Source organism: Lucilia sericata, unplaced genomic scaffold, assembly GCF_015586225.1.
Source record: "Lucilia sericata isolate MDLA Ls3-8-SP2 unplaced genomic scaffold, ASM1558622v1 Contig000796F_arrow, whole genome shotgun sequence".
Lineage (NCBI taxonomy): Eukaryota > Metazoa > Arthropoda > Insecta > Diptera > Calliphoridae > Lucilia > Lucilia sericata.
In genome coordinates, this window is record NW_023994788.1 from 155,001 (window position 1) to 180,891 (window position 25,891).

The 25,891-nt window shown below is 27.9% G+C and overlaps 1 protein-coding gene across 4 annotated transcripts in view; it reads right to left on the minus strand.

Annotated features, from left to right (window-relative positions):
- Positions 1–21,928, minus strand: part of LOC119608126 (neprilysin-2) — a 47,317-nt gene extending 25,389 nt beyond the window's left edge. Inside the window, exons 1-2 of one of the 4 annotated variants that reach the window (XM_037962405.1) lie at positions 21,659–21,892; positions 21,424–21,529 (exon numbers count right to left, since the gene is read on the minus strand). In XM_037962405.1, coding sequence (XP_037818333.1) covers positions 21,424–21,440 — 17 coding nt within the window. In that variant the 5' untranslated portion in view covers positions 21,441–21,529; positions 21,659–21,892. Of the gene's footprint in view, positions 1–21,423; positions 21,530–21,614; positions 21,633–21,658 lie in introns of those variants that run through there. The other 3 variants (XM_037962402.1, XM_037962404.1, XM_037962403.1) reach the window with 3 other exon arrangements.
- Between the last annotated feature and the right edge of the window lie 3,963 nt (positions 21,929–25,891).

Below are 25,891 nucleotides of genomic sequence, written 5' to 3' on the forward strand. Positions count from 1 at the left end.
TGAACACATAAACTCCTTTAAAAGTATTAATAAATATGGGGTGAATATATAATACCAGTAATTGGTTTAACAATTACAAAATTTCTTTCATTTTTAATTAACATTTTTTTAATTTAATGACAATTACAAAATTTATTACTTTGTATACGAAATATTTCAGTAAAAGTTTTATAAATCATAAGATCGTTGAACTGTTAAGCTGTTTATAACAAGTTTTAATGATCCACTTCTTTGACACAAAAATTACCTTTTTAAATGAGTTAATATTAAATATTTATAATTATAAAATACGGACAGAAAAAATGTTAATTCCTTTAGTGTTATGTTTTATTAATAGCTAGCAAATAGTAATAGACAATTTCCTAATAATTTAAATTAAGGCAAAACGTGTTGCAATTATTATCACCGATATGGCAACGAAACATCATAAACCTGACACCTTAACTTAAAAGGTGTTGAGAAAACAACAAAAAAAAAACAAAGATACTTTAACAATGAAGTAAAACAAAACTAAATTATTTTGTTAACATTACTATTAAATAATAGTATTTATTAGTTTATGACAATTTGAATTGAAAATTTTAATAGAATTTAATGAATTGTAGTTATAAAGGTTAAAAGTTAGGTTATGCTAGTTGGCAACACTTTTTTCTAGTGTTATATAGTTGGCCAGATGTCAAAAAAACTGCTAACAGTGATGTCAATTATTTTTTAGAAATATAAAGCGAATAAAGCGACCGATTGCATAGAGAAGTGAGCAGTGACTTTGGCGTTCATTTGTTTGACATGTGAACAGGAAAATGTTGACATGTTGTATATCAATGAATAGGAAATGTTGTCTTCTTTGTGATTTAAAACATATATTAAACTTATTTATAAATACATAACAGAAAAAGCTAATTTTGTAAGATATTTTATTTGGTTTTTTCAAGTAATAGAATTTTAGTTTTTATTTTGGATTATTTCAGAAATATTTTTTATAATTCTTTAAATTATTAAAATATTTATAGTTTTACGAATAGAAGACACAATTTCCTTTACATTGATATATAATAAGTCTAATTTAAATTTTCTTAAAGGCAAAATAAAGAGATAAAACTATGGCCTAGTACGTGGAAGTGGAAAAGAGCGACTTGCCACTTTGACGTCCATTTATTAGACATGTTAGCTAAAGAATATTAACATATTGTATATCAATGGATAGGTAATATTGTCTACTGTATGATGTATACTATCATTTATGAATTCATACCTGAAACGAATATTTTATGTTAAAAATTTAAGTTTATTTTATAAGAAACAGAATATCACTTTTTATTTAAAATTTTTTTATAAATATATTTTCAATTTCTTAAATTTAATAATTTCATTATATATTATTAAATAGAATACTGAAACGAATATTTTCTGTTAAAAATTTAAGTTTATTTTTTAAGAAACAGAATATCACTTTTTTTTAATTTTTTTATAAATATATTTTCAAATTCTTAAATTTAATAATTTCATTATATATTATTAAATAGAATACATAATTTCCTTTACATTGATATATAATTTGTCTAGTTTATCTTTTTCTTAAGTCAAATTTATATAAACAGAAGTAAATCTAATTCTGTCTGCAAAAAAACAGCTGGTTGTCACTTTGGCGTTTTGTAATTTGACAAGTTAATTAGAAAATGTTGCCATATTGTATAACAAATAATAGAAAATTATGTCTTCTTTATGTTATATATATTACTTATTGCCATAATTACTAAAACAAAGATATTTTTTACAAAAAATTAAGTTTTCATAATTTTCACTTTTTATATTTAAACTTTTTGTAAATTTATAAATATTTATATATTATTAAATAGAAGACATAATTTCCTTTACAATGATATATAATATGTCTACTTTAACTTTTATTAAAGTCAATTTAATATTGACAAAAGTTGCCCTACTTCTTAGCTGAAAAGGGGCAAGTTGCTAATTTAGCGTTTATTATTTTGACATTTAAGCCAGAAAATGTTGCCATATTTTATAACAAATAATCGAAAATTGTATCTTCTTTAAAATGTATATAAATTATTTCCATAATTTTCTTATTTACAATAAAAATAAGAATAATTTTAGAAAATTTTGTTTTTTTTTTTCTAATTATATTATTTACTTTTTAATTTTGACGTTTTTTTATAAATATCTTTCATAAATGAGAAAATTATTAAACAATTTATACATCTTTGAATAGAAGACTTAATTGCCTTTACAGATATATAAAAAAACTAATTTAACTATTCCTTAAGTGAAATTAAAGTTAACCAAAGTTGTACTACTTTTAAGCTGTTAAAATAGCAAGTTGTTAATATGGCGTTCAGTAATTAGACGCCTAAGCTAGAAAATATCAACATATTGTATATCAAAGGATAGGAAATGGAGTTTTCTTTTAAAAATGTTTACAATTGATTGGAATATTTAAAGATATATTAAAACTTGTTAATTTCAAGTAATTGAAGTTTTAAAAGAACTTTTACTAAATCTTTTAACAAATAATTATAACTTTAAATTTATACAAATTTGTATAGTAAACATTTTAATTTGTTACATGTAAATTATTTTAATTAAATTTAACAAATACTTGCAGTTTTTAACAAAAAACACTTAACAATTTCAAACAAATAAGGCATTAGAAGGTTTTAACTTTAAAACTTCAAAAAAGGCGCTAGTTTTTTATTACAATTTTAATTTATGTTTAAGGTTACAAAAAAAGCTTATTTACCATTTAAGGGTCAACCAAAAAAAAAAAAAAGATCTTTAAAAGGTGTTGTATGTTGAACTTATGCAAAAATAAATAAACAACAAAATATAAATAGAAATATGACTTCAAGTGTAATTAATGCCATGGAATTGCGTGTAAATTACAACATTGTATGATTTTAAGGAATTTATTTAAATACAGAAAACTTAAAAAAAAAGAAACAAATATATGTAAATTTTGTTTTTTATTTAGTAATTTAGAAGGCCAGTTTATATTATTGTTATTTTTTTGTTTAATAATAATTAAAATGAAAATAACAAATCAAAATATGCACAAAAAAAAAGTATTATTATGATGTATGGCACACTAACCCATTTCTTTATATGTTCAAGTATGTTGTGTACTACACATGCTGGTATTTTTTTTTTAGTATTAAACAAAACCATTACTCAATTAATTAATATTTCATTAACGTACGTGTACGATGTCATCTTGATTTAGTGTTTTTTTAAATATATATTTTTCTTATTAACCCTTTTTTTATAAGAATTATAAAAGAAATTTTATATAAAATAAAAAATAATAACAAATTGATTGATTTTATATAGAAGGCGGTTATTATTTATTTTACACATTTAAACATGAGCTTTTGACAGTGATATTGACATTGTAAAAACAGTGGAACCAGAAAATATAAAAACTATTGAATTTAAACTTAACTTAAAACTTAATGTTTGAATCACCCTGAGATTTTCTTTTTTGTTCCAAAATTCTGTTAAATTCCAATCCCAATTTTTGGTGAAATGAACCACTGTTTGTTTTATTCCTTTCCATTAGCTTCGAAAAGATCACGTTTTATTCGAATGTTGTGAGTTTTTATTTGAATTTATTTGATTACTTTCTGTCTAAGGTTTATTACGTGTTTAAGGAATTAAGATTAAAAATTAAAGATTTCCATGATCAATCTTAATGAATCACTTTTGCCTTAAATGTAATTAGAAGCGGAACGACTAAACGCAGCGCATTAGCGCTGCCATTACTTGAATTGTCATAATTGTTTTATCTGATTAGACTTGACGATAGGCTAGACTAAAGACTGTCCTATAGATAAGGCTATAGACTAGATTATAAATAAGAATATAGACTCAGCTATGTACATATATACTGGACCATAGACTACACTTTATAATAAACTATATACTAAACTGTAGACTAGACTAAACTATAAACTAGATTATCAACTAGACTACACTGTAGACTAGACTGTAGACTATACTATAGATTGAGCTATATACTAGACCATAGACTTCACTACAGACTAAACTATAGATAGATCAGTTAAGTTCAGTTCTAGTTCAGTTCTAGTTCAGTTCTAGTTCAGTTCTAGATCAGTTCTAGTTCAGTTCTAGTTCAGTTCCAGATCAGTAGTTCAGTTCTAGTTCAGTTCTAGTTCAGTTTCTAAGTCAGTTCTAGTTCAGTTCTAGTTCAGTTAGTCAGTTCTAGTTCTAGTTCAGTTCTAGTTCAGTTCTAGTTCAGTTCTAGTTCAGTTCTAGTTCAGTTCTAGTTCATTCTAGTTCAGTTCAGTTCAGTTCTAGTTCAGTTCTAGTTCAGTTCTAGTCAGTTCTAGTCAGTTCTAGTTTCAGTTCATAGTTCAGTTCTAGTTCAGTTCTAGTTCAGTTCTAGTCACTTCTAGTTCAGTTCTAGTTCAGTTCAAGTTCAGTTCAGTTCTAGTTCAGTTCTAGTTCAGTTCTAGTTCAGTTCTAGTTCAGTTATAGTTCAGTTCTAGTTCAGTTCTAGTTCAGTTCTAGTTCAGTTCTAGTTCAGTTCAGTCAGTTCTAGTTCAGTTCTAGTTCAGTTCTAGTTCAGTTCTAGTTCGTTCTAGTTCAGTTCTAGTTCAGTTCTAGTTCAGTTCTAGTTCAGTTCTAGTTCCAGTCTAGTTCAGTTCTAGTTCAGTTCCTAGTTCAGTTCTAGTTCAGTTCTAGTTCAGTTCTAGTTCAGTTCTAGTTCAGTTCTAGTTCTAGTTCAGTTCTAGTTCAGTTCTAGTTCAGTTCTAGTTCAGTTCTAGTTCAGTTCTAGTTCAGTTCTAGTTCAGTTCTAGTTCAGTTCTAGTTCAGTTCTAGTTCAGTTCTAGTTCAGTTCTAGTTCTAGTTCAGTTCTAGTTCTAGTTCTAGTTCAGTTCTAGTTCTAGTTCAGTTCTAGTTCTAGTTCAGTTCTAGTTCTAGTTCAGTTCTAGTTCAGTTCTAGTTCAGTTCTCTTCAGTTCTAGTTCAGTTCTAGATCAGTTCTAGTTCAGTTCTAGTTCAGTTCTAGTTCAGTTCTAGTTCAGTTCTAGTTCAGTTCTAGTTCAGTTCTAGTTCAGTTCTAGTTCAGTTCTAGTTCAGTTCTAGTTCAGTTCTAGTTCAGTTCTAGTTCAGTTCTAGTTCAGTTCTAGTTCAGTTCTAGTTCAGTTCTAGTTCAGTTCTAGTTCAGTTCTAGTTCAGTTCTAGTTCAGTTCTAGTTCAGTTCTAGTTCAGTTCTAGTTCAGTTCTAGTTCAGTTCTAGTTCAGTTCTAGTTCAGTTCTAGTTCAGTTCTAGTTCAGTTCTAGTTCAGTTCTAGTTCAGTTCTAGTTCAGTTCTAGTTCAGTTCTAGTTCTTTCTAGTTCTAGTTCAGTTCTAGTTCAGTTCTAGTTCAGTTCTAGTTCAGTTCTAGTTCAGTTCTAGTTCAGTTCTAGTTCAGTTCTAGTTCAGTTCTAGTTCAGTTCTAGTTCAGTTCTAGTTCAGTTCTAGTTCAGTTCTAGTTCAGTTCTAGTTCAGTTCTAGTTCAGTTCTAGTTCAGTTCTAGTTCAGTTCTAGTTCAGTTCTAGTTCAGTTCTAGTTCAGTTCTAGTTCAGTTCTAGTTCAGTTCTAGTTCAGTTCTAGTTCAGTTCTAGTTCAGTTCTAGTTCAGTTCTAGTTCAGTTCTAGTTCAGTTCTAGTTCAGTTCTAGTTCAGTTCTAGTTCAGTTCTAGTTCAGTTCTAGTTCAGTTCTAGGTTCAGTTCTAGTTCAGTTCTAGTTCAGTTCTAGTTCAGTTCTAGTTCAGTTCTAGTTCAGTTCTAGTTCAGTTCTAGTTCAGTTCTAGTTCAGTTCTAGTTCAGTTCTAGTTCAGTTCTAGTTCAGTTCTAGTTCAGTTCTAGTTCAGTCTAGTTCAGTTCTAGTTCAGTTCTAGTTCAGTTCTAGTTCAGTTCTAGTTCAGTTCTAGTTCAGTTCTAGTTCAGTTCTAGTTCAGTTCTAGTTCAGTTCTAGTTCAGTTCTAGTTCAGTTCTAGTTCAGTTCTAGTTCAGTTCTAGTTCAGTTCTAGTTCAGTTCTAGTTCAGTTCTAGTTCAGTTCTAGTTCAGTTCTAGTTCAGTTCTAGTTCAGTTCTAGTTCAGTTCTAGTTCAGTTCTAGTTCAGTTCTAGTTCAGTTCTAGTTCAGTTCTAGTTCAGTTCTAGTTCAGTTCTAGTTCAGTTCTAGTTCAGTTCTAGTTCAGTTCTAGTTCAGTTCTAGTTCATGTTCTAGTTCAGTTCTAGTAAGTTTAGTTCAGTTCTAGTTCAGTTCTAGTTCAGTCTAGTTCAGTTCTAGTCAGTTATAGTTCAGTTCTAGTTCAGTTCTAGTTTCAGTTCTAGTTCAGTTCTAGTTCAGTTCTAGTTCAGTTCTAGTTCAGTTCTAGTTCAGTTCTAGTTCAGTTCTAGTTCAGTTCTAGTTCAGTTCTAGTTCAGTTCTAGTTCAGTTCTACTTCAGTTCTAGTTCAGTTCTAGTTCAGTTCCTAGTCAGTTCTAGTTCGTCTAGTTCAGTTCTAGTCAGTTCTAGTTCAGTTCTAGTTCATTCTAGTTCTAGTTCCAGTTCAGTTCTACTTCAGTTCTAGTTTCATTTTCGTAGTTCAGTTCTAAGTTCAGTTCTATTCAGTCTCAGTTCCAGTTCTAGTTCAGTTCTAGTCGTTCTAGTTCCAGTTCTAGTTCAGTTCTAGTTCAGTTCTATTTCAGTTTAGCTAGTTCAGTTCTAGTATTCAGTTCTAGTTCAGTTCATTTAGTTCAGTTCTAGTTTCAGTTAGTTCTAGTTCTAGTCAGTCTAGTTCAGTTCTAGGTTCAGTTCTAGTTCAGTTCTATGTTCAGTTCTAGTTCAGTTCTAGTTCAGTTCTAGTTCAGTTCTAGTTCAGTTCTAGTTCAGTTCTAGTTCAGTTCTAGTTCAGTTCTAGTTCAGTTCTAGTTCAGTTCTAGTTCAGTTCTAGTTCAGTTCTAGTTCAGTTCTAGTTCAGTTCTAGTTCAGTTCTAGATCAGTTCTAGTTCAGTTCTAGTTCAGTTCTAGTTCAGTTCTAGTTCAGTTCTAGTTCAGTTCTAGTTCAGTTCTAGTTCAGTTCTAGTTCAGTTCTAGTTCAGTTCTAGTTCAGTTCTAGTTCAGTTCTAGTTCAGTTCTAGTTCAGTTCTAGTTCAGTTCTAGTTCAGTTCTAGTTCAGTTCTAGTTCAGTTCTAGTTCAGTTCTAGTTCAGTTCTACTTCAGTTCTAGTTCAGTTCTAGTTCAGTTCTAGTTCAGTTCTAGTTCAGTTCTAGTTCAGTTCTAGTTCAGTTCTAGTTCAGTTCTAGTTCAGTTCTAGTTCAGTTCTAGTTCAGTTCTAGTTCAGTTCTAGTTCAGTTCTAGTTCAGTTCTAGTTCCGGTCTAGTCAGTTCTAGTTCAGTTTCTAGTTCGTCTAGTAGTCTAGTTCAGTGTCTAGTTCAGTCTAGTTCAGTTCTAGTTCAGTTCTAGTTCCAGTTCTAGTTCAGTTCTAGTTCAGTTCTAGTTCAGTTCTAGTTCAGTTCTAGTTCAGTTCTAGTTCCATTCTAGTTTCAAGTTCTAGTTCAGTTCTAGTCTCAGCTTCTAGTTCAGTTCTAGTTTTCAGTTCTAGTTCAGTTCTAGTTCAGTTCTATGTTCAGTTCTAGTTCAGTTCTAGTTCAGTTCTAGTTCAGTTCTAGTTCAGTTCTAGCTTCAGTTCTAGTTCAGTTCTAGTTCAGTTCTAGTTCACGTTCTAGTTCAGTCCTAGTCAGTCCAGTCGTCCTAGTTCAGTTCTAGTTCATTTTATACTTTTATACTTTTAAGTCAAAAATTGTTTTTTTAGAGAAAATTCTGATTTTGAGTCAAAATTCGAGTTAAAAAATTAGTGAAAATTAAAAATAATCCAAATTACAGTTATTTTTCTTAAATTTTTTTTTTATTTAAAATTATTCCCTTAACTTTAATAGAAAGTTAATAGTTTTATTATTAAGTATTTTCTAAACAACTTTTACATATTGCAATAGCGTGTTCGTCTAGTAAATTTCTTTTGTATTTTATTCATATTATTATATAGTTAATAAAAAGTAAATAAACAACAAATTAAAAAATATGTTTATATGTATATAATTCGCTATTATTCTATTTATAAAAAATATAAACAGTTCAGAGACCTGTTAGTTATTTAACTTAATACTTCTACAAAAATAATAATTATTTTCATTACTTGCAATATTTTTACAAATAATAACAAAAAACTCTCATTTATTAATATTCTAAAACAAATTCTATTGTTGTTTTTTTAAACTTCCCATAAACAATGAGTTGGCAACACCAGAAATTATTTGAAAACCGTTATATTCTAGTTGTTATACTCACACACACACACACGTTTAGGTAAAATGGCCGAATACTTAAATGCATATAAATATTGTTTCTTAATCATTATACAATTATTTCATAAAATTATTAAGAAATTGTATTGTTTTTAACAATTTGTTTAACACAATGTTGTCTTTTATCTTTTGTTTATTTAAGAAATACACAAAACATTAAAAGAAATGTTTTTTTTTAAGTCAATGTCAACAAAATCATTTAAAATTTAAATTGTTTAAAATTTACTTTTTTAAAAATTTTGTTTGTTAAAAAAACTACTTCAAAAGAGTTGAATAACTCTTTTGTTAACAATTATTATGGTTATTTTTTTTTTATTAATTTGGCAATATTTAAATATTGGTGGCCATTTAATTTGTTTAACAAAGAAAATAACAGTTTTAAATCGCAAATTTTGTAATGGGTTTCCGTTAAATTTTAGTTTGACAGTTTGTTTCGGTGGCGGTTATTGTTTAAATCTTTTTTGAATATGACAGTAAACAATATGTTCCGTTTTGTCGCGTGCTGTTGTTATGTAATATTATTTACGTTTTTGCAAATATTTCTTTACATTAATTTAGCTATTGTTTAAACAATTTTCAAAAAATCAAAGCATATTTGAAATACAATAACTAAACAACGATGTTGTTTTTGTTTTTGTATTAAGCAAGATTTTATTAATTTGTAAGAATTAAAAGCAATTAATAAAAACAGATTTTTACAAAATGTTTTATACAAAACCATTTGGCTACAATTTATTAATTAACCCTATAACGTATTAAGATGGTATAGAAAATACCGAGAATAGTAAAACCTAGTCTATAGTCTAGTCTACAGTCTGGTCTATAGTATAGTCTATCCTATAGTCTACTCTATAGTCTAGTCTATAGTCTAGTCTATAGTCTAGTCTATAGTCTAGTCTATAGTCTAGTCTATAGTCTAGTCTATAGTCTAGTCTATAGTCTAGTCTATAGTCTAGTCTATAGTCTAGTCTATTATAGTCTAGTCTATAGTCTAGTCTATAGTCTAGTCTATAGTCTAGTCTATAGTCTAGTCTATAGTCTAGTCTATAGTCTAATCTATAGTCTAGTCTATAGTCTAGTCTCTAGTCTAGTCTATAGTCTAGTCTATAGTCTAGTCTATAGTCTAGTCTATAGTCTAGTCTATAGTCTAGTCTATAGTCTAGTCTATAGTCTAGTCTATAGTCTAGTCTATAGTCTAGTCTATAGTCTAGTCTATAGTCTAGTCTATAGTCTAGTCTATAGTCTAGTCTATAGTCTAGTCTATAGTCTAGTCTATAGTCTAGTCTATAGTCTAGTCTATAGTCTAGTCTATAGTCTAGTCTATAGTCTAGTCTATAGTCTAGTCTATAGTCTAGTCTATAGTCTAGTCGATAGTCTAGTCTATAGTCTAGTCTATAGTCTAGTCTATAGTCTAGTCTATAGTCTAGTCTATAGTCTAGTCTATAGTCTAGTCTATAGTCTAGTCTATAGTCTAGTCTATAGTCTAGTCTATAGTCTAGTCTATAGTCTAGTCTATAGTCTAGTCTATAGTCTAGTCTATAGTCTAGTCTATAGTCTAGTCTATAGTCTAGTCTATAGTCTAGTCTATAGTCTAGTCTATAGTCTAGTCTATAGTCTAGTCTATAGTCTAGTCTATAGTCTAGGTCTATAGTCTAGTCTATAGTCTAGTCTATAGTCTAGTCTATAGTCTAGTCTATAGTCTAGTCTATAGTCTAGTCTATAGTCTAGTCTATAGTCTAGTCTATAGTCTAGTCTATAGTCTAGTCTATAGTCTAGTCTATAGTCTAGTCTATAGTCTAGTCTATAGTCTAGTCTATAGTCTAGTCTATAGTCTAGTCTATAGTCTAGTCTATAGTCTAGTCTATAGTCTAGTCTATAGTCTAGTCTATAGTCTAGTCTATAGTCTAGTCTATAGTCTAGTCTATAGTCTAGTCTAGTCTAGTCTATAGTCTAGTCTATAGTCTAGTCTATAGTCTAGTCTATAGTCTAGTCATAGTCTAGTCTATAGTCTAGTCTATAGTCTAGTCTATAGTCTAGTCTATAGTCTAGTCTATAGTCTAGTCTAGTCTAGTCTATAGTCTAGTCTATAGTCTAGTCTATAGTCTAGTCTATAGTCTAGTCTATAGTCTAGTCTATAGTCTGGTCTATAGTCTAGTCTATAGTCTAGTCTATAGTCTAGTCTATAGTCTAGTCTATAGTCTAGTCTGTAGTCTATAGTTTTAGTCTAAATTCTAGTCTAAATTCTAGTCTATAGTCTAGTCTCTAATCTAATCTATAGGCTAGTTTATAGTCTAGTCTATAGTCTAGCCTAGACTAGACTATAGTCTATAATCTGGTCTTTAGTCTAGTCTATAGATTAGTCGATAGTCTAGTCTATTGCCTAGTCGAAAGTCTAGTCTATAGGCTATTCTATAGTCTGTAGCCTAGTCTATAATTTATAGATTATGGTCGATCATTTTCTTATACTCATATTTTTCTATAAAAAAGCACCAACTTGACAACACTTGCATCACTTGATCTTTGGCAAATAAAGAGATCATCTCTTACACCGGCTAACAAAAATTAAAATTCCCACACTACTCACCCTCTTTTTATTTTAATTGTTTATAAATCTTTTCTTTTTGCTCTTAATTTTCTTTAAAAAAAATATAAACAAAAATTAACCTTCGATTAAAATAAAAAACGAAAAAAAAAAAAATTTGCATAAAAAGAAAAACCTGATCGTAACAATACAACCCAACAACACACACACAATCAGACTAACAGACAGACAGACGTACACAAGAAGAAACTTGAACTTCAAAAAAGGTGATTTTTTCACTTTTTTTGTAGTTTTAAAAACATTAAAAAAACATGTATGAAAATAAAATTTAAATAAAAAAGAAAGAAAAAAATTCGAAAAAATAGGTGCGTTAGCATTTTTTTCCACTAACATAATGATGATGATGTTGATGACGATCATGATGAGTTTGTTTTAGTGGCGCGTTATTATAAACAATTGGTAACAAATCAAATAAAAATTGGAAGAAAAAAATAATTTATTATAAAAAAAAGAGTGTTGGGAGAGTGTTCATCCATTGTTTAACAAAAATTATCAGACAGAAGTGATTTATTTTTTGTTAAGTTTAATTTTGAAAATTATATGTTGCTTTGAAAATGACACCACACTTTCCGGGCTGTTGTATGACATCGGTTGCATGTCAAAATAGTTTTTTTTTACTTAAATTACTTTATTTTAATTTTATTTAAACATTTTTTGTTAATAAATTATAGCAATTATTTGATTAAAGTAATTTTATGGGAAATTATTTAAAACTATTTATTTTCAAAATTGACTTATTCAAAATTATCTAGTGATCTTCATTTGCTATCAATCTAGCTTTTAACGCTTTTTGTTTACATTTTATAAATATTCTCTTAATTACCACATAATTACTTAAAATCTTAAATCATTTAAAAATGTTTTGCCTTTGCTAGCCATTTAATAAAAATCCCCCCATTTATCACACGAAAAAAAAACATTTTATAATTTATTTGAAAAAAAAAAAAAAATCTCATAAAAAATTTTCGTTATAAACAAAAGATTTATTGTTTATAGGCAAATTTGTTTTAACCGCTACACGAAAAATTTTGTCAATATTCTTTTTTGGGGAATTAGCACTTGCTGTCAAAATTCTAGGAATTCTAGCAATTTAAAGAATTTCAAGTTTTTTGATTAATATGCAAAATCTTAAAAAAAGTATAAAATAAAAAAGAACTGAACTAGAACTGAACTAAAAGTGAACTAAACTGAACTAAACTGAAATAAAACTGAATTAGAACTAAAGTAGAACTGAACAAGAACTGAACAAGAACTGAACTAGAACTGAACAAGAACTGAACAAGAACTGAACTAGAACTAGAACTGAACTAGAACTGAACTAGAACTGAACTAGAACTGAACTAGAACTGAACTAGAACTGAACTGAACTAGAACTCTGAACTAGAACTGAACTAGAACTGAACTAGAATTGAACTAGAACTGAACTAGAACTGAACTAGAACTGAACTAGAACTGAACTAGAACTGAACTAGAACTGAACTAGAACTGAACTAGAACTGAACTAGAACTGAACTAGAACTGAACTAGAACTGAACTAGAACTGAACTAGAACTGAACTAGAACTGAACTAGAACTGAACTAGAACTGAACTAGAACTGAACTAGAACTGAACTAGAACTGAACTAGAACTGAACTAGAACTGAACTAGAACTGAACTAGAACTGAACTAGAACTGAACTAGAACTGAACTAGAACTGAACTAGAACTGAACTAGAACTGAACTAGAACTGAACTAGAACTGAACTAGAACTGAACTAGAACTGAACTAGAACTGAACTAGAACTGAACTAGAACTGAACTAGAACTGAACTAGAACTGAACTAGAACTGAACTAGAACTGAACTAGAACTGAACTAGAACTGAACTAGAACTGAACTAGAACTGAACTAGAACTGAACTAGAACTGAACTAGAACTGAACTAGAACTGAACTAGAACTGAACTAGAACTGAACTAGAACTGAATTAGAACTGAACTAGAACTGACTAGAACTGAACTAGAACTGAACTAGAACTGACTAGAACTGAACTAGAACTGAACTAGAACTGAACTAGAACTGAACTAGAACTGAACTAGAACTGAACTAGAACTGAACTAGAACTGAACTAGAACTGAACTAGAACTGGACTAGAACTGGACTAGAACTGGACTAGAACTGAACTAGAACTGAACTAGAACTGAACTAGAACTGAACTAGAACTGAACTAGAACTGAACTAGAACTGAACTAGAAACTGAACTAGAACTGAACTAGAACTGAACTAGAACTGAACTAGAACTGAACTAGAACTAGAACTGAACTAGAACTGAACTAAACTAGAACTGAACTAGAACTGAACTAGAACCAGAGTTGTAAAACTCAATGATTTTCAATATTTTCGTTGCCAACTCTGCATTCCAAACTTAATTGAACTCACGTAATTAATGGCGCCAACAATTAGCAGCAAATTTTGTACATGATGTCAAAAATAAAAAATTCCTAAATATTGACAATTTGTTTTTCTCAAACAATTAGATTTTTATTAAATATTTGCTAATTAAATGTACAAATCTTTTCAGAAATATTTTTAAACTATTAAAAAAATGGTGGTACAATGGTCAAACACTGAAATAATTTTGCACAACATGTGGCCATTAATTTTGAATCAATTAAAATATTGAATCACCACCAAAATCTTACTACTTATGCAAACAAAATAATTTGATTTTCAAAATTCTTAACATTAAGTGACACAATGACAATCAAAATTTTATTTTCTAATTAAAATAAAACAACAAAAAATGGCATTAACATTTTGACCCCATTAGAAAATGGATTTTGAAGTAAATATTTAAACAAACACGTTTATGCTAAATTGGGCGGGCATATGGAATATTCAAAAATTCAATGAATGAATTTAAAAAAACCCTCCAACAATAACAAAAAAAAAATAGAAATTTTGAATATTTAATACTAATTAACACCTACCAAAAATTAAGCCAAAAAGGTTTGAAAAGGTTCTTTTTTTAACATAATTATTACTTATTTAACCTATTTTATAAAGAAAGTTGGTTTTTAACTCAATACTTTTTTCTAACATCTGTCAAATAACTGTGTAAACAAAGTTTGTAATAATAATAAAATATATTTAAATTGAAATGTGTTTTTTCTTTAAAATTGTTAAATTTTTATTAGCAACTAAAAGTTGAAACTATTTTAACAAATGTGCGGCTATTATTTATTTTGTTGTATATTTATTTAATATTTTGTTTATTTTGTATTTATGGTTAAAAACATAAAAAATTATAATAAAAAAAAATTTGTTGATACGTCAACAAATAGCCACATAAATTCTGTTTTAATTTTGAAAAATATAAATCAAAAAATATGTGTATTTTCAAAAAAAAAAAGTATGACCAGTGATTTATGGGAAAATAAGTATGTCTGAAAATCGGACAGTGTCTATGAATCAAACACGCGAAAATAATACCCAAAAGATACAACAGTGGGCCTGAACGAAATGAATAAATCTACCATTTATTAAATGTTAAAACCATTTATTTGTTAATTAATACTTAAATTTAAAATTATTTAGTTTAAAAATTAAGATTTCATTCAAGAAGATTGATTGCAATAGTTCTCCTTAAAATTATTCAGAATTTTGAAGGATCTTTTAGAAAAAACCAAATAATCTTCAAGGCGATTTCATATCCCACGAATGGTCTTGGCAAGTTGACAACACGTCTCTTAGTTTTAGCCATTTTGGCTTGAAGTGTATGATTAGAAAAGTTATTTTACAGTAGAGGTCGGGATTGTATTGTCTTACTCAGGGTAACAGCTAGTAACAGGCTTCTTCGAAACATTACAGAACATTCCCCCGACACTCGCAGACAACTGGATGTTATCTTTACGCGAATTGAATTGAAAAGAGCCGGGCCATCAATGTATACTGGACATATTGGACGGTAATACTTAAAAAACAGACGCAACCGATCGCTTAACGAAAACAAAAAATGTCGGGAACTATGAAACATTAATCGCTCTGATACATCTATTACTCAAATCCCAGCGAGAACACTGAACATTGAAAACTTGCAACCAAGATATGTATGTATATGGCAACACTAGATTCCTGTCGGAAGTCCGTGGTATTACGGAATATGTGAAACATATTGGATTTGTTATGGCGCCAACAGAGGTTAAAAAGTATATTATAGTATTTTCCGACAATCAGAAAACAATTAGGGCGATATTAGGTCATAAGATTAAATCTGAGACAATATTGGAGAGCAATAGCCGATTACTCTTCCAGTAGTAAGTTCTGAATTGCAATAAAAGAGGAATGGGGCTTGAGAAGAAAACCTAACGAATGCAAAGACGTTGGTTGCAACGAGGGCTGATTTAAAAACATGGGAGTGGACCTCTAAAATTCTGTGTGGGGTGACACCGACGAGTACAGAAGCAGATTAAGTCCGAGGTTAGTATGATCTAATTCGAAATTAGATTTATAGTAAATCCAGAATCTATCTATCTATCTATCTATCTATCTATCTATCTATCTATCTATCTATCTATCTATCTATCTACTATCTATCTATATATCTATCTATCTATCTATCTATCTATCTATCTATCTATCTATCTATCTATCTATCTATCTATCTATCTATCTATCGATCTACCTACCTATCTATCTATCTATCTATCTATCTATCTATCTATCTATCTATCTATCTATCTATCTATCTATCTATCTATCTATCTATCTATCTATCTATCTATCTATCTATCTATCTATCTATCTATCTATCTATCTATCTATCTATCTATCTATCTATCTATCTATCTATCTATCTATCTATCTATCTATCTATCTATCTATCTATCTATCTATCTATCTATCTATCTATCTATCTATCTATCTATCTATCTATCTATCTATCTATCTATCTATCTATCTATCTATCTATCTATCTATCTATCTATCTATCTATCTATCTATCTATCTATCTATCTATCTATCTATCTATCTATCTATCTATCTATCTACAACATACTGAAACCAAATCAGAATTCCCTTTTACTTTAAAACTTTGAACGAAATTGACAATGTTTTTTTAAAACCTCCTCTAACTGCAATCTACTTATAATTATTTGTAGCAGTGTAGCAAAGTGACAATGCACAAAAATAAAAACAAATTTGAGAAAGTGCGGCATTAAAATGCAAGTTGAAGAATTCCTGATTACTCTCTAACAACACACGTACTTAAAACAAAACAATAACATTTGCAGTTTAAATACAATTGAAACTGCAAACGGCAAGCGACTTGTCATTTTTCAGGTTAAACTTAAAAATTACAAAAGGATCTTAATTTTTAAGAAAATGTTACCAATTAGTGGAAAAGAGAGAGAGAGAGAAAAACATTTCACCAAATTTTTAATGACGAAAAAGGAGTTTTATTTTTGTCGCCTGTGGTTGTATATGGAATTGTAATCATATTGCTTAACAGTTAAGCCATCTTGTTTAAAGTAAAAGTGATGCCAATATTGTGCTGTTATAATAGAGGATGCTTTAAACCTGATTAAAGATAATTTAAGCGTTTTATTTAATAGAATACAATAAATATTATAATTTATTAAATAAATGTTAAACGAAACATTTCAAATAACAGGTTAAACATAAAAATAATAAAAATGTTAAACAGTTAAAACAAAATAAGAAAGTTTAAACCAATTTATTTTTAAATAAAATAAATTCAAATTATTTGTTTAAATAAACATTGATCTGTGAGAAGAATTACACATAAGGAGGGGGGACTTATAAATCTTTAAAACCTACAATAACACGTTTTAATTTCACTTTTACTCTTATAGACATATTGTTATGAAAAAAAAGTGTTAAAAAATAAAAGTAATCTAGTTTTGTTTAAGATAAATTTCAACTTTATTGGTAACAAAATTTTATATCTCTTAATTTTTGTTGTTATTATATAATTACAATTATTTATTTATGCCACAGTTGTATGTATACTTTTAATTTGAAATCAAATTTATGAACATTTGAAAAAAAAAAGTGTGGCAAAGTATGACTTGTACATTGAACTTTTTTGAACATAACTTGTGGTTTAACATGAAATATATGTAAAAAAATTGTTTAGTTGATTTTTGGTGGAATTTTGTTTTTGTTGACTTTTGATTTTGAGTGCTATTGAATGGCGGCTCGCTGTGTGTGATTTTTTCGTGTAAAGTTGAAAAACGAGTTTTTTTTTCCAATTTGAAATTTTAATTTCAATAGTTTAACTTGCGACATTATGTTCGTACGAAAAAAAAAACAACAAAATAAAACCAAAATCTTTTCTTAAACAAGTTTCTTTTTAAGATAAAAATAAAATTGCTGTTTTTTTTAAGGAAAAACTGGGAAACTATTTTTAAAACAAAATGTTATTGCAAGATTTAAGTTAAAAATAAATTGGAGGAAAATATATAATAAATTTGACAAGTAGTCAGTCGGCAGTAAGTGGTTGTTAAGTAAAATGTAGTAATTTTGTGCTAAAAATAAACTCTAATTTAAGAAAACATGAAATTTATATAAAAAAAACAATCTATTACTTTTAATTTGATGTAATAATTGTTGTAATAAAAGTATTAAGCAAATTAGGGTTCTATAGTTGAAACAAAAAGTCGACTTTTCGACTTTTTTCATTTAGTTAAAAGTCGACTTTTCGACTATAAGTATTTTATAAATAGTCGACTTTTCGACTTTTTCCGACTTTTCGACTTTTTTCGACTTTTCGAATTTTCGACTTTTCGACTTTTTCCAACATTTTTCGACTTTTCTACTTTTTCCGACTTTTCGATTTTTTCGACTATTTGACTATTTTCGACTTTTTTTCGACTATTTTTTGACTTTTTTCGAGTTTTTCCGACTATTTTAGCGTTTTTGACTTCTTTTACACTTTTTTTAAGATTTTCGACTATTTTTGACTTGTTTCTACAATTTTCGACTTTTTTCGACTTATCGACTTTTTTCGACTTTTATTAACAAAGTCGACTTTTCGACTTTTTTCACAGACCATAGTCGAGTTATCGACTTTTTTAGAACAAAATAGTCGACTTCGACTTTTCGATTATTCGAAAGTCGATTTATAGAACCCTAAAGCAAATCAATCAATTTGCTCAAATCTAAAGTTGAAACAAAAAATCGACTTTTTGTAATATTGAAAATGTCGACTTTCCGATTTTTTTTTAACTGGTAACTTTTTCAACATTTTTTTAATATGGATCGACTTTTTGATTTTTACTTCTTTTGACTTTTATTAACAAATTCGACTTTTTTCCTACAATATAGTCTACTTATCGACTTCTTTTTAAAAAAATAGATAACTTAGATATATGTATTTCGTCAAAAAGTCAATTGTTCGAAAGGCAATTATTATTATTCTCCGATTGAACGACTTTTTTTTAACAAAATCTGTTTTCGCCTTTTTCCTTATAAGATAGTCGACTTTTGTCAGAACAATATAGTCGATTTCGCGGTTGACCGAAAGTTGGTTTGTTAAACACTTTTTACCGATTCCATCTAGTGTAAACATTATTCTTTAAATCGAGTTTTCATCATTTTAATATAGAACACTATTTTAGCATCCAAAATCGTTTTATTAGCCCCTCCGCAATCGAAAAACAATTAAGAATTCGATAAGTACTGGCTGTCTTGTTTTTGAAGTGTTCTAATTCTTTTTAACAAATATTTTCGTTTTAAAGAGAATATTTTTGCAAAATTTACGGGTTCTTCCTATGATGTTGCCTTTTAGCCACAATTTTTAAACTGCGTTCACATTGGTCAAATAAATTTGAATTTTTTTATAATTTTTTCAAAAATAAGAAAAAACTTTCTTTTTTCTTAAATATTTATATATTTTATTTAAATGCATTTAAAGATAAACGTCAAATAAGAATCTATTACTTCTTAAAAAGCAATCATTTCTAATACAAGTTTCTTAAAACGATAAAATCAAGTATTTGAAAAGAAACATGATCATAAATTTAAATTGAAAATCACTGATATTTAAAGTTTTTTTTTTTAAGAAATTACGATCTAGTCTTTATAACAAAAAAAAAAAATACTAAAACAATGAATTTCTATTATAAAATTAAAAAAAAAAATAAATTCAAAATTGTTGCATATCAGTTTCATTGATTAGAATTTCTTATTTCACTTAAAAATTAACTTAATTGTTTAACTTTATATAAATTTTTTTTTAATACAAAAGATTTTAATGACCTCAAAAATAATTTAAATACTGAAAACCAAAAAAAAAAAAATCACTTAAACAACAATTAAAAAAGATTCAGCAAAATTAAAACTCGTTTAAGATTTTATATATTGTATTCGAATTATAAAATGCAATTGAAATTAAAACAATTAATTGTTACAAAACACACAAACTTAAAGAAAATTGAAATATTTTTTTAAGATTTTAACAAAAATTTAATCAATTAAAATAAAATTGTGCCTAAAAGGAAGTTTTTTTTTTTTGAAAAACCCACAAAATTCTAACAGGGTTAAAGTTTATTAAACTAAACTTAAACTAATACAAGGCTAAGGTCGAAATTGTGAATTTTATTAAACAAATATTTTATAATAATGTTAATATAAAACAAATAATATTTTAAAAGGATTTTGTTTTAATTGCTGGTTTTTTGAGAAAACAACTTTTCCACTTTTCGAGGTCAGAGAGAAAAGTACAGTTCTAGTGCAATTATAGTTCAGTTATAGTTTAAGTTCTAATTCAGTTTTAGTTCTAGTTCAGTTCTAGTTCAGTTATAGTTCAGTTCTTGTTCAGCTCTAATTCAGCTCTAGTTCAGTTCTAGTTTTAGTTTAGTTCTGATTCAGTTCTAGTTCAATTTTAGTTCAGTTCTAGTTTAGTTCAGTTCTTTTTCAGCTCTAGTTCAGTTCTTGTTTAGTTCTGATTCAGTTCTAGTTCAGTTTTGTTTTAATTTCAGTTTAATTCTAGTTCAGTTCTAATTCTAGTTCAGTTCTAATTCTAGTTCAGTTCTAATTCGAGTTCAGTTCTAATTCTAGTACAGTTCTAGTTCAATTCTTGTTCAGTTTTTGTTCAGTTCTTGTTAAGATCTAGTTTAGTTCCCATTTAGTTTAGATCCAGATCCAGTTGTTGTTTAGTTCTGATTCAGTTTTAGTTCAGTTTTGTTTCAGTTCCAGATTAGTTCTAGTTTAGTTCTGATTCAGTTTTGTTTTAGCTCTAGTTTAGTTCCAGTTTAGTTCTAGTTCAGTTCTAGTTCAGTTCTAGTTCAGTTCTAGTTTAGTTCTAGTTCAGTTCTAGTTCAGTTCTAGTTCAGTTCTAGTTCAGTTCTAGTTCAGTTCTATTCTAGTTCAGTTCTAGTTCAGTTCTAGTTCAGTTCTAGTTCAGTTCTAGTTCAGTTCTAGTTCAGTTCTAGTTCAGTTCTAGTTTAGTTCAGTTCTAGCTCTAGTTCAATTCAGTTCTAGTTTAGCTCTAGTTCAGTTCAGTTCTTGTGCTCTAGTTTAGTTCTAATTCAGTTCTAGTTCAGTTTTGTTTTAATTCCAGTTTAGTTCAGTTCTTGTTCAGATCTAGTTTAGTTCTAGATTAGTTCTGATTCAGTTCTAGTTCAGGTTTGTTTTAGTTCTAGTTCAGTTCTAGTTTAGTTCCTATTTAACTCTAGTTTAGTTCCCGGTTTAGTTCTAGTTTAATTATGATTCAGTTTTGTTTTAGTTCTAGTTTAGTTCCCATTTAGTTATGGTTTAGTTCCAGATTAGTTCTTGTTTAGTTCTGATTCAGTTCTAGTCCAGTTCTAGTTCAATTCTAGTTCAGTTCTAGTTCAGTCCTAGTTAAGTTCTAGTTCAGTTCTAGTTCAGTTCTAGTTCAGTTCTAGTTCAGTTCTAGTTCAGTTCTAGTTCAGTTCTAGTTCAGTTCTAGTTCAGTTCTAGTTCAGTTCTAGTTCAGTTCAAGTTCAGTTCTAGTTCAGTTCTAAATTCTTTTTAATTTTTATTAAAAATTAATTTAATAAAATTATTGTACGTAGGAAAAAAATGTTCTAAATTTTGAATAAAATAATATGTGTTTAATGTAAAAAAGGAATTTATTTGAAAGAAAACCTCAAATTGTATTAAATTTGCTTAAAAATTAAAAATTTAGTTTTTATTAATTTTTTTCTTTTTTAGACAATTTATAAAAATTTTTAATCTATACAAAATTATTAAAAAAATACTAATTTGTTACAATTTTAATAAAATAAAATTTTTTATTAATAATTTTAATGTCAGTTTTTAGAAATATTTTTTAATTTTTACTCTAAATTTTAAGACAAGTTTTTCTCTTTGTGTATTTTCCACCAAAAGAAAATTAAAAAAAAACTAAATCTCTCAATAATTAAAAAAATTAATGAAAAACATTTATAAAGCAATCTGTAAAAAATAACAACAATTAAAAACTTACTTGATTACTGTCTGCATTCTACAAATATAACAATTTCAAAAACTTCTCGTTGTGATTTTTTACAAAAATTAACACTTGTCAGTTAAATTTCAATAATTGCAACACACTAAAATATAGAAAAATAAAACAAAACACAATATTTAAAATTTATTTTCAAAAATTCTTTAAGTTATAACAAAATTCTTTAATACATATTCAAAATTTCTTTCAGAAACACAAAAATAATTAATAATACCGCAAAAGAAAACACGCTGTATTAACAACACTTTTTATCTAAACACCGTTGGAAGATATTTTTTCGATTTTATTTTTTGAACTCCCGCACGCAATGGTTGTTTTTGTTGTTTATATAACGGTTTTAGCGTTTTTTTCTCTAGTTTATTATGAGAATGTTTAAAAGCGAGTGTGCATCAACAAAAAGAAATTAAACCATGCGCTCAACAACACTGACAACGATCAACTGAAGTTTAAGTATAAACGAAACAACGGTTTTATATGCAAAATCCCCCATCAACAACACACACGAAAACACAACTACTAATAGCAACAACCAACAGCAGCAGCAACAACAATAACAACACTACGTTTAGTAACAGACGCAGCAGAATCTAAACAATCAAACACACTCACTAAACGGCTCAACACATAACAGCAACAGTAAAAATAATAAAAACAATAATAACAAAAAAAGCGCAAATATTAAGAGTACAGAAATTTTGTAGAAAGAAAACAAAGAAGAAGCACCAGCAACAACTACATACAAGATGAGACTAGCTGGCTGACTAAATAACTAACAACAAACGCCAACATCATTAATAACAACAGCAAAAATTGGAGGCATCCCAAAAAGAAAAACAATCGAATACACATCCACACACAAACACTAACAAAAGAAATTCTCAATAAATACAGGTAAATTTTTATTTGATTCGCGCTCTTTTTCTCTTTTACTAAATACACTGTGGAAAAATAGACTTTAGAATATGGGGGCGTATTAGTAATTTAAGGTAATATGGTAGGTATTTGTTATTGTTAAAAGGAAATGTAAACAAACTTGTTACCTCAACACAGCAAAATTTTTGTTGTAGGATAATTTAATGAATTTAAAAGGAAAAAGTAATCGAATTAACTAACTAACGAAATAACTAACTAACTAACTAACTAACTAACTAACTAACTAACTAACTAACTAACTAACTAACTAACTAACTAACTAACTAACTAACTAACTAACTAACTAACTAACTAACTAACTAACTACTAACTAACTAACTAACTAACTACTACTAACTAACTAACTACTAACTAACTAACTAACTAACTAACTAACTAACTAACTACTAACTAACTAACTAACTAACTAACTAACTAACTACTAACTAACTACTAACTAACTAACTAACTAACTAACTAACTAACTAACTAACTAACTAACTAACTAACTAACTACTAACTAACTAACTACTACTAACTAACTAACTAACTAACTAACTAACTAACTAACTAACTAACTAACTACTAACTAACTAACTACTAACTAACTAACTAACTACTAACTAACTAACTAACTAACTAACTAACTAACTAACTAACTACTAACTAACTAACTAACTAACTAACTAACTAACTAACTAACTAACTAACTAACTAACTAACAACTACTAACTACTAACTAACTAACTAACTAACTAACTAACTAACTAACTAACCTAACTAACTAACTACTAACTAACTACTAACTAACTAACTACTAACTAACGAACTAACTACTAACTAACGAACTAACTAACTAACTAACTACTAACTAACTAACTAACTAACTAAACTAACTAACTAACTAACTAACTAACAACTAACTAAACTAACTAACTAACTAACTAACTAACTATAACTACTACTAACTAACTACTACTAACTAACTAACTAACTAACTAACTAACTAACTAACTAACTAACTAACTAACTAACTAACTAACTAACTAACTACTAACTAACTACTACTAACTACACTAACTAACTAACTAACTAACTAACTAACTAACTAACTAAACTAACTAACTAACTAACTAACTAACTAACTAACTAACTAACTAACTAACTAACTAACTACTAACTACTAACTAACTAACTACTAACTAACTACTAACTAACTAACTAACTAACTAACTAACTAAACTAACTAACTAACTAACTAACTAACTAACTAACTAACTAACTAACTACTAACTAACTAACTAACTAACTAACTAACTAAACTAACTAACTAACTAACTAACTAACTAACTAACTAACTAACTAACTAACTAACTAACTAACTAACTAACTACTAACTAACTAACATACTAACTAACTAACTAACTAACTAACTAACTAACTAACTAACTAACTAACTACTAACTAACTACTAACTAACTAACTAACTAACTAACTAACTAACTACTAACTAACTAACTAACTAACTAACTAACTAACTAACTAACTAACTAACTAACTAACTAACTACTAACTAACTACTAACTAACTACTAACTAACTAACTAACTAACTAACTAACTAACTAACTAACTAACTAACTAACTAACTAACTAACTAACTAACTAACTAACTAAACTAACTAACTAACTAACTAACTAACTAACTAACTAACTAACTACTAACTAACTAACTAACTAACTAACTAACTAACTAACTAACTAACTAACTAACTAACTAACTAACTACTAACTAACTAACTAACTAACTAACTAACTAACTAACTAACTACTAACTAACTACTAACTAACTAACTAACTAACTAACTACTACTAACTAACTAACTAACTACTAACTAACTAACTAACTACTAACTAACTAACTAACTAACTAACTAACTAACTAACTAACTAACTAACTAACTAACTAACTACTAACTAACTACTAACTAACTACTAACTAACTAACTACTAACTAACTAACTAACTACTAACTAACTAACTAACTAACTAACTAACTAACTAACCACTAACTAACTAACTAACTAACTAACTAACTACTAACTAACTAACTAACTAACTACTCACTAACTAACTAACTAACTAACTAACTAACTACTAACTAACTAACTAACTAACTACTAACTACTAACTAACTAACTACCTAACTAACTAACTAACTAACTAACTACTAACTAACTACCTAACTACTACTAACTAACTAACTAACTACTAACTAACTAACTAACTAACTAACTAACTACTAACTAACTAACTACTAACTAACTAACTAACTAACTACTAACTAACTACTAACTACTAACTAACTAACTAACTAACTAACTAACTAACTACTAACTAACTAACTAACTAACTAACTAGTTTACTTCAGTGCTAGTTCGTTCTAGTTCAGTTCTAGTTCAGTTATATAGTTCATTATAGTTCAGTTTAGTTCAGTTATAGTTCAGTTATAGTTCATTCTAGATCAGTTCTAGTTCAGTTCTAGTTCAGTTCTAGTTCAGTTCTAGTTCAGTTCTAGTTCAGTTCTAGTTCAGTTCTAGTTCAGTTCTAGTTCAGTTCTAGTTCAGTTCTAGTTCAGTTCTAGTTCAGTTCTAGTTCTACTTCAGTTCTAGTTCAGTTGTAGTTCAGTTCTAGTTCTAGTTCAGTTCTAGTTCAGTTCTAGTTCAGTTCTAGTTCAGTTCTAGTTCAGTTCTAGTTCAGTTCTAGTTCAGTACTAGTTCAGTTCTAGTTCAGTTCTAGTTCAGTTCTAGTTCAGTTCTAGTTCAGTTCTAGTTCAGTTCTAGTTCAGTTCTAGTTCAGTTCTAGTTCAGTTCTAGTTCAGTTCTAGTTCAGTTCTAGTTCAGTTCTATTTCAGTTCTAGTTCAGTTCTAGTTCAGTTCTAGTTCAGTTCTAGTTCAGTTCTACTTTAGTTCTACTTTAGTTCTAGTTCAGTTCTACTTAGTTCTAGTTCAGTTCTAGTTCATTTGGGTACAGGAAGTTACAAAAATTGTTAAAGACACAAAGAGAGCGGTATACAGAATGTGAATTTTAAACTCAAAATTATTATCCTGAAATATTGCATAATTATTCATAAAATAAAAATGTGTTTTTATAAATTATTTGTCTTCCTTAAAAGAAAGAATGCCGTTATTTTGTTCTGAAAACCAATATTGTCTTCTTCGAAAACCCTCTAAGAATAATAAATAAGTTTTGAATTCCTTTTAAAAAAGATAACCAAAAAATATTTTTGAAAAAACAAAAATCACATTGTCAACAAAAATTGCATAATAATGGGCCGGCATTTTTTTATTCTTTAAAAAAAAGTAAGAAAAGTATTGTAAATTTTCAAGACTTATTTATTTATTTCTTTACAAAACAATTTTAAGTAAAATGTGTAAATAAAATATAAACGTTAATATAACGCACGTGATGACATTCATTCCTTATAGCCAATGTCAGTCTGTCCTTTTGTGTATATTTGAAATGCAATTTTTTCAC